The following is a 15,467-nucleotide window of genomic DNA, read 5'->3' as shown; positions in this document are numbered from 1 at the left end:
GGATAGGGCCGTCTCTTTTTGAGTTTCAATCAGGCATTGATTTTTGGGGGTCTCTGAGAAAAATAAAGGTCAGAAACCCTTGTTCTGGGATATAATGTTGAAACGGTTCGATACTAATACGTGTATTAAATGTAATAATTGTGTTTCGTCCACTCACTCTCCTCGGTGGTATCCATGCTGCTGACGCTGTCGGAGTGCACCAGTCCGTGTTTCTGCAGGTGCCTCCTGATGCTGAACCTCGACCTCTTGGCCTTCCCATGCCCCTTCAACTTGGGCTGGTCCACAGAGTCCGTCACCGTGGCGACGCCCCTCCCGTTGCTTTGGACTGGACCGCCGCTGCCGTTGGAGGGGGCGGCCATGTTGACAGTTGAACCCTCAGCCTATGAGCGTAACAGTCAGGGATTATGAAAGTTTGGATGGTGGATTGGCTGCTCAAATAGGCCGCCGTATAAGGGCGTGGAAGTTCCGTGGCATTGTCTGACGGAACTGGCTCGGAAAGCTACGCCTCATTGGTCTGGAATTTTTTTTTATTTTAAACATAATCACAAAACCATTGTTTGTTGTAAATATCGACGTGTTGAAAATATGTCAATTAAGTGCACTTAAAAGAGTTTACGAGAATAAAGTAAAAACATAATCAACTGACACCAGAATTGGAATCAGATTCATTGGCGAAGTGTGTTTACATATCCAAGGAATATAACTTGATTAATTATACTTAATATTTTTAGAAAATGCAAGAAAAGACGTAAAGGTTGCAAAGTACATGTATTTATAAAGAGTAACGGACGTCATATCCAATTAAAGAATACAGAGTTGGAGTATGCAGAACAGTGAAATAAATTGAACTAATAACGACAAATGTCCAAATACATTCAAACATAATCTAGAAGTATAAAGATATAGAAATATCCATATGTTTATGAAGGTGTTATTCCCTGACCTGCTCGAGGGCGACAGAGCGCGTCACGCTGCCGATGTCGGTCAGGCGGTGTTCCCCGTCGTCCCAGCGACCATACGCCAGGTCGATCCCGCCCACGAAGGCCACCGATTGGTCGATCACGATGATCTTCTCGTGGTGTGCCCACAGGTAGACGGCGGAGGAGACGTGATCCGGGTGCCGCATCACCTGGAATCACAACAGGAAGCAGATGAATAAACGAATAAAAACAAAAACACCACAAGTGATAAAACTGAACAGACGGAAACAAACCAGGGCTGACCTTGATGTTGGGGTGGAGGTTCATCAACGTTCTCTTGCTGTATTCAGAGTTGATGCCGAGTGCCAGCTCCACCTCCTTGTAGAGCATCACGAATATATGCACCCCTTGTTGCTATGGAAACACCAATAAGAACACATCACTCATGGGTATTTGACCCATTTCATTCTATCTTTGTTTTGTCTAATCCTCCTTTTCAGTTATTTGGCTTCTGGTCACTCATTGCTGATTAAATGTACATTGTTTTTATGCTGTTTTGGGTCAGATGTTCTAGCAGCAAAACATCCTTATGTGTGTCTTGTATGTCTTCCTAAACCTTAAAACTTTCTTGGCATGGTTTTTTTACCGCTTTTCGTTTCAGTACGCTGTCCAGACGCCAGCGGTTGCCCTCCACAACGGGTCGCTTCAGGAAGATCTCTGGGCTCAACCTATGGGAACATAAGATACACACACCATGATACAACACACACACACACACACACACACACACACACACACACACACACAGACACACACACACACAGACACACACACACACACACACACACACACACCCACACACACGCACGCACAGGACATCGAAATACTAGCGCAGCAATACTCACACTTGTGAAATAGTGTTGCGTGAATGTGGTGAAATGCGTGTGTTTTTATGTGTCATATTTCCTTATGTTTGAGTGTGTGTGTGTGTGTGTGTGTGTTTGTAACATTATTCCTGGTGAGTAACTGATCCATTTGACCAGAAAACCTCCCTTAGAGTGACCGCTGGATGCACTGGTTACCCATTTACACAAACACACACACATACATACACATACACACACACATACACACATGCACAAACACACAGACTTTTTTTCTGAAAAACTGACTATGGTGTGGGCATGATGTGGTTTAAGCAGCCACACCTGTCTTGGGTCTAGGTCAGCGATTCCCAACCTATGGACGGGTATTGCAAGTGGGTTGCCAAAACATGGGCAAAACACATCGATTTTAGTGCAAAAAAATAAAAAATTAAATTAAAAAAAAGATTAATTACAAAAACGTTTTTAAATGTAAAATAAAAACAGTGATCATTTCATGGTATTTTTTCTTTAAACCTTCAAAAATGCATCCTCACTAATAGATAGGAATTTATGGTAGGGCGTACTACATCCAAGCCAGACCACGATCGACCAGCCGGTGTACCTGTACATTTTGGAACTTGAGGTGATAATCAAAATGGATGGTTGGATAGCATCAGGCACACTGAAAAGGAAAGGCAAAAAAGAAAGGTTCGGAGAAAGTATTGCAGTGAATATTTATCATTGGGATTTTTTTGGACAGGCACTGAAGACGAACTGTTACCGCTGTGCATGGTGTGTTCCGAGATTTTATCAAACGAAGCTCTGAGGCCATGTAAACTGCCGCGTCACCTCGAGACAAAACAACGACGGAACATGTCCCAGCCGCTTAAATTTTTCGATAATAAACTCAAGGAGAATCAGGGCAAGAAGAAAATCATCGAAACATCATGTACTGTATGTGCACCGAGAATGCAAAGGCTGTGGAAGCGTCCTATCGGGTCGCCCGACTCATAGCCAAGCCTGGTAAGCCGCATACAATCGGGGAGAATTTAATTCTTCCCGCCACAAAAGTGATCGTGGGGGTGATGTTGGGAGAGAAGGCGTGGAAGCCAATCCACCTCATCTCATTGTCTGAGAACTCAGTCAGACGCAGGATTGACGAGATGGCAGAGAATGGGTCAGAACAGCGAGTGCACGAGAGAGTGGTTTTTATGCCCCCCAACTGGGTGAATAGATAGACATCGCAAATCTTTAGAAACCTGCTTGCCTATGTAAGGTATGAAAACAATGGAGAGATAAAAGAAGAGCTGCTGTTTTGCAAATCGTTACCGACGCGTTCAACTGCTGAGGCCAATTTTTGACATTCTGAGCGCGTTCATGGTTTCAAATGGGATTGACTGGTCCAAATGTGTGGGAGTGAGCACTGATGGGGCCCGTGCGATGCTGGGCCAGCACAGTGGAGTCATCACCCGGGTGAAAGCTGTGGCTCCACTTGTAGCATCTGTCCACTGCAGTATACACAGAGCAGCACTGGCTGTAAAGAAAATGCTGCAGATCTGAAGACTGCTCTAGATGAGGCAGTCAGAGTCAACTTCATCAAAAGCCGGCCACTGTAATCACCTTGATTTCTCGTTTTATGCGACGAGATGGGCAGTGACCATAAGCAGCTTACACACCGAAGTCCGCTGGCTCTCAAGGGGGAAGGTACTGATGCGACTTTTTGAATTGCGTGATGAGGTGAGGGTGTTTTTTCTCGACACAAAGTTTGAGCTCGCACATCGCTTCATTGTGATTTTGAGTGGCTGGCTAAATTGGGACACCTGGCTGACATTTTCAGCCACTTAAATGGACTCAACCTTAGTCCCCAATGAAAAGCAGTGACCATGTTAGATGTCCAGAATAAAATAGAAGCAACCATAAGAAAAATGGAGATGTGGTCCAGGTGTGTTGACCGGTCAAACTTTGACTCATTTGAGAATGTGTCCGATTTTTTGACAAAGGAAGAAATGTGGCTTTCTGTCACCATGATCAATCATCTCAAAGAGCACCTGCATGGTTTGAGGACCAAGCTGCGCAAATACTTCCCCATCCCAGATGTGCAGTGCAGCTGGATCGAGAACCCCTTCGCCAGCCACAGTGACGAGACCCTCGCAGGCCTGAGCACAAAAGAGAAGGACGGTCTTGTGGATCTCTCCTGGGACACCGCATTGAAACTGGCTTTCTCCCGGCTTTGGCTTCATGTTTCTTCTGAGTATCCCGATTCGTCTGACAAAGCTGTGCGGTTTCTGATGCCTTTCCCGGAGACGTGTCAATGCGAGACTGGCTTTTCGGAGCTTGTGGCATTGCAGACGAAATACAGGAATAAACAGAATGTATTAATGTGCTCCTGTTATTGTTATTTTCATCACGCTGGCGTGGGTCGCAAGGCTTCATTCAAAACACTGCGCCCTTCAGACAGCGCTTACTAGATACCGTTACTAACGTTACGTGAAAGTTCCATGGATATAAGGTTATTTTTAACCCACCTCTTGTTGTTTTACCACTACTGCACTGTATGTATGAGAATGCATATGATTGTTAAAATATATGTCCTCTGAGAACACACTGTTTGACAACCGGATTACTTCTGGTCGGATGTAGGCCGCGAAACACTTCTGAGATTTTCAAGTGGGCCGTGAGTCCAAAAAGGTTGGGAACTGCTGGTCTAGGTAATTGGGCCCGGAATCAGGGGTGGCTGTACACCCGCAGCAATTGACGAGCAACAGGTAAATCACCCATCACCACACACACACACACACACACACACACACACACACACACACACACACACACACACACACACACACACACACACACACACACACACACACACACACACACACACACACACACACACACACACACACACACACCGGGAGCCTCTGACATGACAAGTTTCCATCTGCTCCCGGCTAGTTACATCTTGCCCACTCTGCCACTACGTCTCAACACTATCGCCTGTGTGTCTGTGAGACGGCCCTGAAAACGCCCCTCGGGTGCCGTGCGGCAGGCGGAACTGCCACACTGACACTGACAAATCCATGTGTTTGCTGTGCCGTTTAATACCAGACGAGTACAGCTGAGGTATAACTTTTATACATAAAGAATGAAGCTCAAAGGTCTTCTCACACTCTATTCACAAGAACAAGTTGAAACTAAAAGGCAAAAGAGCATGAAATAGGATAAAGTTTGCTCATACCCCTGGGGGAAATCCAGGTGTCGCAGCCGCAACAAAACAGAAAGGGATGAGAAGTAGGATGGAGAAAATACATATTAAATAAAAATATAAAAAAAATAAAAATGGAAAATAGTGAGAAAAGATAAATAATAATACAATTCCATTGAAACGTAATAAAAAGTGCTGCTAATGATATGCTAGGTTACGTTTTCTGTGTCTTGTGCATAGCCGCGAGAATTACAAGTCACACAAGGAAAATGGCATTAAATTAAAGTGTAAGCCACATTGAGCCAGTGCAGTGCAGCTCAGATATACTGTATATGTCAGGTCTCCACTATGTCTTTTACGGCTTCTGAAAACCTTCATGTACAGACAGCCCTTTAACCTACGTAACTGTGACTTAATGTGTTTGCGTTGTTCGTTTTAATCGATCTTCAATGGGTGGTGCTCACGCTAAGCCAGGTCCTTTACAAATCTGAGGCACGATCAGAGAAAGAAACAGGCGGAGGGATTGCCATGTTCAAGATACCCCTACACCGCTTACTAAGTGCACTAAGTGCTAAAGGAACTGGACACACACACACACACACACACACACACACACACACACACACACACACACACACACACACACACACACACACACACACACACACACACACACACACACACACACACACACACACACACACACTTACCACCAGTCTGTGATGAATATTTCCTCTCTGGCCTCCTCAAGGGCATTAGCCACATCCTCCATGTATGTTTTACCGTTCACGTACCTGCAAGAGGATGAAACACAGTGCAGGGGGCACTTGAAGCACTGGGGATTTACTGTGCACATACAGGTCACACACACACACACACACACACACACACACACACACACACACACACACACACAGACACATACACACATACACACATACACACACACACACTGCATATGCACTGCATGAATCCTCTCACTATGTTCTAATCTGTCTTCTTACAACCCCTTACACACACACACACACACACACACACACACAGTGTGTGTCTCATGGACAGTATAGTGTTGCTGTGCAGCCAGACAGCTGATGAGCAAGGCAGTGTCACTTTCCTGCTCTGTGTTTGTGTCGGGTTACTCCAAGAGGTAGCTTGCGCGCACGCACACGCACACACACACACACACACACACACACACACACACACAGCGAGACGGCTGGACTAGATCTTGCCTAGACTGAGATCATCTGGACCTAAAGACCTGACATCGAGAGAAATGGTGACAACTCCCATGCATCATCTCGTCATAACTTTTGTGTTTTTATAGTCTATGCTTTTAAGTCTAAGCATATAAATAATCGATAAAATCTCTGTATGTGACTTGACTAGTGCAGACCTTGTATGTTAATTTTCTTACAAGATTTATCAGCCGATTTCTTATTCCTCTCCTTTTTATTATTCCTAAATCTTATTATTTTATAGTATAACTGATTAATAAATATTCAAATTTCAGGCCCACATGAAACAAAGCTGGTCGACACTAAAGTCCCGTGCTAAATATTTAAAGCTGAATTCAAGCTCTATCAAATATCTTAGCTGCAATAAAAAGAGAGCGGGTATGGAGGTGGGTCAAACGACTGTTGCCATGGTTACCATTTGGCGGGGATGTTCTCCTCCTGCTGGGCAAAGGACCCGAAGCGGTGGTCGGTGAGGAAGGCGGAACCGTGTTTCTGGACGAAGCCCTCGATAGACTGACCCCACCAACGGGCGTGTCTGTAGCTACTGCACTTCAGCACCAGGCTCCTAGACACGCACACACATGCACACACACGCGCACACACACACACACACACACACACACACACACACACACACACATTTACACACAAGCGAATACACACACAAGAATGCATTTCACATGTCCTTGCTTTTCCTTATGGGTTAAGCATTTTGGACACGGGTGGAAAATCAAACTTCCGAAAGCAGAATCCACTCCAGGATTTTCAGTCAACCATGTGGATTTGCCAATTACCAAGAACCCAGAGGTCCAACTAATGAGTGAAATCAACTGATCAGTGTAAGAGTGGAGGATGTTGCCAGACATGCCAGGACTTTAACTCTCTGGACCTGGACATTTCCACCTTTTATTTTGAGATTACGTCTCTACACTCATCAGCCTCAAGACCTTGGAAGTTTTAGAGTTAAGGACCTTTAAGAGAACCCCCAATGGCATGTTTTACAAAGGGAGCGTGGCAAGGAAAGAAGTCCCTTTAACTCTACATATACCACGCACGCACGCACGCACACACACACACACACACACACACACACACACACACACACACACACACACACACACACACACACCTGGAGAGGCTGTCAATGCGGACGCCGTGTCTGGTATCGGTGTCTTTGGAGTCCATCTTGATGCCGAACTCTTTGTCCACCAGCATAACGAAGGAGATGGCTCCAGAGTCCGGCTTCATGTAGAGCAGGAATGAGTCCTTCACCACCAACCACCTGCACACACACACAAATGGATGAATGAATGAATTGATGGATGAATGAATGAATGGATGGATGGATGAATGAGTGGATGAATGAATGAATGGATGGATGGACAAATGAATGAATACATGGATGAATGAATGGATGAATGAATGAATGGGTGGCTGGGTGGGTGAATGGATGAATGAACTAATGGATGGATGGATGGATGGATGGGTGGCTGTGTGGATGAATGAATGGATGGATGGATGGATGAATGAATGGGTGGATAAAATAATGGATAACTTGGTGGATGAAAAGGTGACGGAATGGATGAACAAATGGATGGATGAATGGATGGCTGGGAGGATGAATGAATGAATGGGTGGATGAATGAATGAATGCTATGAAGGGATAAATATATGAATGAATTAACTGACCGTTTGGACCATCGGTAGCACATCTTAGTTCGACCGCAGCAGTTCATTCCGGGAATTCGATGGCCGCCAGAACGCTTCGAAACCATCCCTTCTCTGTGAGAGAGGGGTGGAGGGAGCGAGGGAGGGAAGGAGAGAGGGGTGAGAAAGGGAAAAGGGAGACAGACAGACAGGCAGTTATAGAAAATGAGGGATTTCTTTCATTGATCATGGTTCTGCTTGATCCTATTTGTGATTACTGATGCGGTTTTGTGGGATTCAGACTGGAATCAAGCAAAACCCTTTTTATTCTTTTTCTTTCATTTTGGACTTTGTACAGAACTTTCGTTTTTTGAGGTTTTATTGTTTCTTACAGGCCTTTTGGTCCCAGGTCGTGGATGAAGGACAGCTGGCTGGCGTCTATGAACTCCATCTGAGGGAGAAAAACAGAAATCAAACGCAGCCTTTCAAAACAAAAAGTGGAACTTGTGAAATCTGCACTTCTGAAAAAAATAAAATCAAATCCATAAATACAGCCAAAAAATGACTGTTACATCATTATTATTCACAAGTCGCCCATGAAAGATTTTCAATTACACCTGGTAACATCTCCCTACATTTGAATTGCTCTAAGTCAATAAAAGACACAATAATTTGAAGATCTTTCAAGACCTTTCCCCCTCCTCCTCCATCCCCTCAGATCAATACAGTCAGCATGGTGGGGAGGTTCTCTTACCGTAGCGTGGTAGTTTCTGTACATCGGCATCTTTAGAAGGTTGTTCAGGTAGTCCTCCAGTTGTTTCTGAAAGACACAGGCACGTCAAAGCGCAAGGTAAATAGAAGCAGGGGCAGGGTGGTTTGGGTCAGTGTAGGCGCCCTGTTACGTGCAGCCGTACCCTGCGGCTGGACACCTGCTCCTCCCTGCCCAGCTCGTCGTGGCTGCCGCGGGGAAGGCTGGGCATCTGGCTCGCCTCGATCCGCCGCACGCTCTGTCTCTTCACCGTGTGGCTGGGGAGGAAGGAGACACGAGAACTCGTTTGCGATGTTGGTCTTCGTCGGCATGTGGTCTCCGCTCTCTTTGTATTTTTTGCATTTTTTGCATTTTCAAATTTGAGGTGTTGACGCGGAGGAAGGGCTCGGTGACGTTGACCAGATCAAGCCCCGCAAAAATTTTGGACGGGTTTTTGACCTCCACACTGATGATTTGACGACCATTTGGGGATGCCTATTGGTAGTCTCTTAAGATATTTACACACAAGAAATATATAACACTTGAGAAACAATCATGAGTAATGTAATGATATTATATGCATCGATCAGAACAGTCCGTGAAGTTCTGAAAATTGCATTATTTTACTGAAATGCAACCTCTGTAGTCAAAGGTTGCATTTCAGTAAAATAATGCAAAAGCGGCACACATTTAACTATATCATGATGTTTTGATAACCAATCTTCCAGACCATATCTAGTATTAAAGCATAATTTGTATGAAAATCATTCTATAAAGTCGAAAGTTGTGTTTAAGGCTGTGTTTATCCTGCTTGTTTGCTCCGGATAATCGTGCTTTAGTTGAGGTAAGTACAGCCCAAAGCTGGACTTAAACCTGTTAAAGTCTCCACAGCGATGAGCTCAGTCTAATATAGTGCAATTCATTTTTTATAAACTTTTAGAGGTAATGACGATATGCATGATATTCAAGATTGAAAGATAGATTCAGGTGGACGGAAAGGATAAACGTGGCACTTCTTCGATACTGAAAACATTGTTATCTGACATGGAGGCGTTCAGCGTAGCCGAGCGAGTTTATCGGTGCAGCACCTGCGTGAGGGAAGCGGTATCCTCAGGAAGGTCTTGTAGGTCCTCAGCTCCCGGTGCAGGTCCAGGAAGTGCTTCTCCTTCCTCTTCACCAACCAGGTGAACTCCCCGTGCTTCAGCTCGATCTTGAACACCGCCGGCAACGCCTGCACAAGCGCCACATTTGGTTCGGGGGTTTTTGCAGAGTGTTAGTCCTGGAAAGCACTTTCTTCTAGGTTTTTTAGTTTTTTCCCCTCCTTTAGGAGGAACAAACACACTCAAACTGCTCTTCTATGGCGCCGGGGTTGAAATGAAGGCTTAACAAGGGAAGTTAATGAGGACATTGCCTGAACCACAAGTACAGGCAAGTACAGATTATAGTAGCAGTGATGGAATGAGAAAGAGAGGAGAATTATTATTATTTTGGGTAATTTTTCAATAATAGTGCAGTATATTATTAATATTATTCTATATATTTAACATATTATACATATTATTATTTTTATTATACTTATCATTATTATTATTATTATTATTATTATATCATATATACTATTACTATTTTTATTATTATTAATACAAAATAATGATACAGATGTATCTTCCCTAACTGCAATATTTAACTCTGTGTGTGTGTGTGTGTGTGTGTGTGTGTGTGTGTGTGTGTGTGTGTGTGTGTGTGTGTGTGTGTGTGTGTGCGCTTTTCCATTTATCTTTTTGGTCGAGTGTGTGCATTTGGTTGTGTGTGTGTGTGTGTGTGTCTGTGTCTTTGTGGTTGTACATGTGTGTGCATGTCCATGTCCGTGTGTGCTTGTGTTCATGCATGTGTGTGTAAACATGTCAGTATGTATTATGTATGAAGTATGTACGGGATGTATAATGTATGTGTTTGTCATTGTGTACATGTAGTATGTGTGTCTGTATATGTGTTTAAGTGTAGCGTGCGTAGCATGTGTACATGCGTGTACAGGTGCGTGTGTGTGCACCTTGTTGACGCTCCGCTGTGTGGTGACGTTGAAGCGGTCCTGGGCGGAGGTGAAGCGCTCCACCTCCAGGATTTTGGCCGTGATGGGGGAGGAGAGGAAGACCCTGGCCTCCGCCTCCTTGAAACCCACCGTGTTGTACACCGCTGTGAAGGGCAGGCGCGCCTCTGGAAGACACACACACACACACACACACACACACACACACACACACACACACACACACACACACACACACACACACACACACACACACACACACACACACACACACACACACAGATAAAACACCCCACCTAAAGCTGTTATCTCTTACATACAACAGAGTGCAGTAAATATACAATGTACTGTATAAACAGCCAATATATATAATTCAGTCACAGGTGATAATAATAATAACAATAATAATAATAATAATAATAATAATAATAATAATGATAATAATAATAAACTAAAAATCAAATTTATATAATAAAAACAAGATAACCAGTTTCAAACTTCTGTTTTGGTCATCAATTTAGACATGAAAGGATCTTGATTATTCCACAGCGAATGATTTTCAGTCACTATTTCTCTCGACATATTGGATTTGAAATACAGAACACAACATCCAGCAATATAAACAGGCGCTTGGTCACTGAGGCCACCTCTCGAGAATTTCACTGCTGGCATTGCCCCTTCAACTTTCTCCAAAGGGTAAATTGGGACACTGCTCGTAATTGAATGCGGCGCACTTGCAACACCTCGCAACCAGTGATAAACAAAACAGATTCTACCAAACACTAAGGCACTAGTCAGCCTCGATAATGGTGAGGGAAGGTGAAAGTAGCGACGCCCAAAGTTTGGAGCAAGTTATGTGTCCTGCTAAACCAGCTTGGCTAAACATACGTCACATCTTGAAATTTTGAACCTCAAATGCCAAAATCGACCCTGGAGTCAATCAAACTTTGCCGCAGGGAGTGTCATTTAAAAAATAAATAAATATATAAATACATAAATAAAATAGCTGCAAAACGCCTCCAAAGCGTCTCCATCTCCCTCTGACGGCCCCCGCCCGCTCCCTCACACACACCTGGGAGGTTGGCGTCGGTGGTGTCGTACTCCCCGTCTCCCAGGTCCAGCTCTCGGGTGTCCAGCTTGTCCATGATGATGTCGCTCATATCCGTGGCGACCAGCTGCAAGGTGCTCGACGTGGGCTCGGAATGACGCAGCATGGCTAGCACTTGGCCTGGAGCTCAGGGCTCACCTGGAGAGAGACGGGTGATGGGGGGCGGGGATGGGGATATAGTAGAGCGGGGAGGGTCATGGTCAGTATGGCTGTAAACCAGCATTTAAAGCATTTTTATATTTTTGTTTCATAAACAGAAAAAGCAACCCCTGCTTGGAATATGAGCTACGCAGAGGTTAATTAAATTCCTAAAATTAGTGCCTTTAATATGTTTCTTAATTGATTGCAGAAACCTTACTTGTACCCCTTATTTAAATCAACCGAAATCTGAAAAAAAGATGATGAGATTAATGACTTACTTAAACGGAATAATCTGCCATCTGAAAGCTCTTAAATATTGAGTCTTGTCCCACAGCGATCGGAATAAACTATCACCGCTACGTCAGGTTTAAGGCTTAACTCCCATCACTTTTGGGAGCGTCTGTGTGAGAGAGCTACACTTCATCGCGTCAATGCTCCGTCACGCTCCTTGAGACCTTGAACCTTGAACCTGACCTGAGTGGCTTTTATTCACACAAAGTGTTTTGAGTAGGTGTCACTGATGTCGGTTTCAATATGTGTTTTGCGTCTGTGTGTTATGTCACTGTGTATGTTTTGGAAAATATGTTTGAATGAAAGGGGGCTGGGGTCTCTCTCTCTCTCTCTCTCTCTCTCTCTCTCTCTCTCTCTCTCTCTCTCTCTCTCTCTCTCTCTCTCTCTCTCTCTCTCTCCTCTCTCTCTCTCTCTCTCTCTCTCTCTCTCTCTCTCTCTCTCTCTATCTCTCTCTCTCTCTCTCTCTCTCTCTCTCTCTCTCTCTCTCTCTCTCTCTCTCTCTCTCTCTCTCTCTCTCTCGGAAACACTAATCTGGTCAGGATTACTATTCGGATGGAGTCGTGGAACAGGAAACAGATCCCCCCCCCCCCCCCTGTTGGCTGCATCTCCAGAGGTGGGGTGTGGAACCAGAAAGCAGGTAAAAGTTTATAGCTTCCAAGCTGGCAGGCATTGTTTGATTGTTTGTTTGTTTGGGTGTGTGTGTGTGTGTGAGTGTGTGTGTGTGTGTGTATTTGTGTGTGAGAGAGAGAGAGAGAGAGAGAGGGACGGACAAAAAAAAAAAGAGCCATGAACAAGAAAAAGGGGGAAAAAGGCTACAATCGACTTCGAGCCCGGAAGCCGCCGCTCAGAAACAGGGGATCTTAAACACCGTTTAATCTGCCGCGTCTCGCCACCGCAAGGTCGCCAAAACATGTTTACCGAATCTCGTCGCTCTCTAACCTCAAGACTTAAAGGGTCAGAACTTTCTGATCTGCAGTCATATGCGTCATGCACCTCCACCCCCCCTGGTGACTGCACGCTGAGATGGCGATGTTCTGTCATTGTTTTGTACGCTGTGAGGGGCTTGGTGTTGTGTTGTTAATTCACTTCGCCCCCGTCACACGATGGTGCACATGACTTAGAATCCCACACTAAATAAATACTGTTTGTGACCACAACCCCTTGATGAAGGGGTTAATGTTATCATCAAATTTGACGCCAAAAAAATGAATATAATGATACAGCAGTGCTTAAGTTCATGGCAATACAAACAATATTTAGTAAATAATTATCTCTCTATAGACAGATAGGCAGATAGATAGACAGACATATAAATAGATAGACAGACATATACATAGAAAGACAGACAGACAGACAGATACATAGATAGACAGACAGATAGATAGACCATCTTTTATAGATAGGCAGACAGGGCCACAGAGACAGGGAGCATCAGAGTGATCGGGGGGAGTGGAGCAGGTCGGGCGACTCCTTCCGGAATGTTTCCTTTTCAACAAGAACATCAGCAGCAGGTTTCACGCCTCACCCTGCCAACAGAACAACCCACAAATCTCAGCCCGGCGCGCTCCTCCCCAACGCTGTTTCATGAGCAGAAACACACACACACACAAACTGCAGAGATGCTGCTTATATAAATCTTGTTATCAGCCGTGCGTCGCCTGTGAAGCTCGACGCCTTGGTGCTGCAGGGTGTTGGCGGCGGTAATGTTCTGAAGCGACGCATTAACAGTTCAAACCTGGCAACCCCCAACTCATCAGCAACCATCACGCTGATAATTGATGAGAATCGCAGAGGGACAATAACGGTTTGGTGTCGAAAATAATTCTGGATGTAGCAGCTATCTCGGTTTTTATTCGTCTTTTAGTCGTCATAAAGATGCAAGCTGTGTTGTTAAAAAAAAAAAAAAAAAAGACAGCTTTTCAGATGCTGAATCGGTGTTAGATGGACAGATAGATCATTTCTTAAAAAACTGGAGTCTCCCTTTAATTTCATAACAATTCAACTCAAGGTTCATCAACATTATCATTGAATAATTATACAGAACATCTGCTACAGCCCCACAGGTCTCCCTCCCTTTGTGGGGCCGGATGGATCGTGGTCTCTGAGGGAATGTGCTGTTGCAGACCCCATGTCACCCCTGGTTCAGCTGGATTCTTCTAAGAAAAGGGCTTTTGTTTAAGTGTTTCGGGAAGTGAAGTCTGCTGCCGAACCCGGCCTGTCTCCTTTCAGTTCCTTTCATCCAAACACATTTTTGGAAAGCATGACGGTTCGTGCACCGGCGCCCCCTACCTGCGTGGTCCTGGGGCCCAACGCTGCAATTGCGATACACCTATACACACTATAAACACAATAAGACAGCATTTTATTGGTCCCTGTGGGGGTGGTTCAGGCATAATTGGTTATGAGAGCACTGATTCGGGACGCGGGCCACAAATCTGTCACATCAGTAGAGAACAGCTGAGCAACGCTCCCACCATAACTGTTCAAGGTGTATGAATGATTGGTGTGTGGGAGGTGTTTGCACAGGACGTGCATTGGAGCGCTCGCACAGGTGCACAAGTCTAACATTGAGCCCGACTCCAACATCAATGTCCTGTTGTCAGTCCGTGTTTTGCCCATCACCTCTTACTCATTTTCTATGGAAATTGCTTGATGCAAATTGTGTCATGCCTCAAGAGCCTGTTGTACTGTATTAAGAAACCACACGCACGCACACACACACGCAGTCAGGCAGGCAGGCAGGCAGGCAGGCAGGCAGGCAGGCACACACACACACACAAACACACACACGTAAACTCACATACAACACACGTGCTTTTTGGGACAGGCATGTAAATTTGTCCCCGAGACTCTGCTCCGTTTTGTCAATGTTTACATTGGGTACAGGGTTACAGTGTTTGTTAATCATGCTTGAGTCATGTTTCAAAACATTACATAATGCCTCTATTTAAGTCAACAGCATTATGTCTTATTCCATTTTAAACTCCTCCGTCGCACAGTTTTTCCTATGCAGAAACCAAAAATCTTGTGTGAAAAGATTTCCTTCGTGTTATTCAAAGTGTGCACGCGTGTCGGTGTTCCTTTGTGTACCCACGCGTTGGAAGGGGAGTGGTGTGAATTTTGTGTGTGTGTGTGTGTGTGTGTGTGTGTGTGTGTGTGTGTGTGTGTGATGTGTGATGTGTGTGTGTGTCACATGTGTGACCAAGGGTGAAATTCATGCTGGCATTTTGCTTCAACAATAGCAGCTCTGGTGCAA

At 44.7% G+C, this 15,467-nt stretch overlaps 1 protein-coding gene across 1 annotated transcript in view; it reads right to left on the bottom strand.

The window, feature by feature from the left end:
- pld1b (phospholipase D1b) overlaps positions 1-15,467 on the bottom strand; it is a 31,782-nt gene that overhangs the window by 14,597 nt on the left and 1,718 nt on the right. Inside the window, exons 2-15 of the mRNA XM_080019899.1 lie at positions 11,744-11,917; positions 10,675-10,838; positions 9,713-9,855; positions 8,791-8,902; positions 8,631-8,696; positions 8,269-8,327; positions 7,919-8,011; positions 7,359-7,511; positions 6,645-6,794; positions 5,702-5,785; positions 1,567-1,648; positions 1,224-1,334; positions 944-1,129; positions 158-380 (exon numbers count right to left, since the gene is read on the bottom strand). Of these exons, the coding sequence (XP_079876025.1) occupies positions 158-380; positions 944-1,129; positions 1,224-1,334; positions 1,567-1,648; positions 5,702-5,785; positions 6,645-6,794; positions 7,359-7,511; positions 7,919-8,011; positions 8,269-8,327; positions 8,631-8,696; positions 8,791-8,902; positions 9,713-9,855; positions 10,675-10,838; positions 11,744-11,885 (1,768 nt within the window). The 5' untranslated portion in view covers positions 11,886-11,917. The remainder of the gene's footprint in view (positions 1-157; positions 381-943; positions 1,130-1,223; positions 1,335-1,566; positions 1,649-5,701; positions 5,786-6,644; positions 6,795-7,358; positions 7,512-7,918; positions 8,012-8,268; positions 8,328-8,630; positions 8,697-8,790; positions 8,903-9,712; positions 9,856-10,674; positions 10,839-11,743; positions 11,918-15,467) is intronic.

This window comes from Zeus faber (genome assembly GCF_960531495.2).
Source record: "Zeus faber genome assembly, chromosome: 19".
In the NCBI taxonomy this organism is placed as follows: Eukaryota; Metazoa; Chordata; class Actinopteri; order Zeiformes; family Zeidae; genus Zeus; species Zeus faber.
Note: the sequence above shows the minus strand (reverse complement) of the source record. Positions and strands in the feature narration are given on the sequence as shown.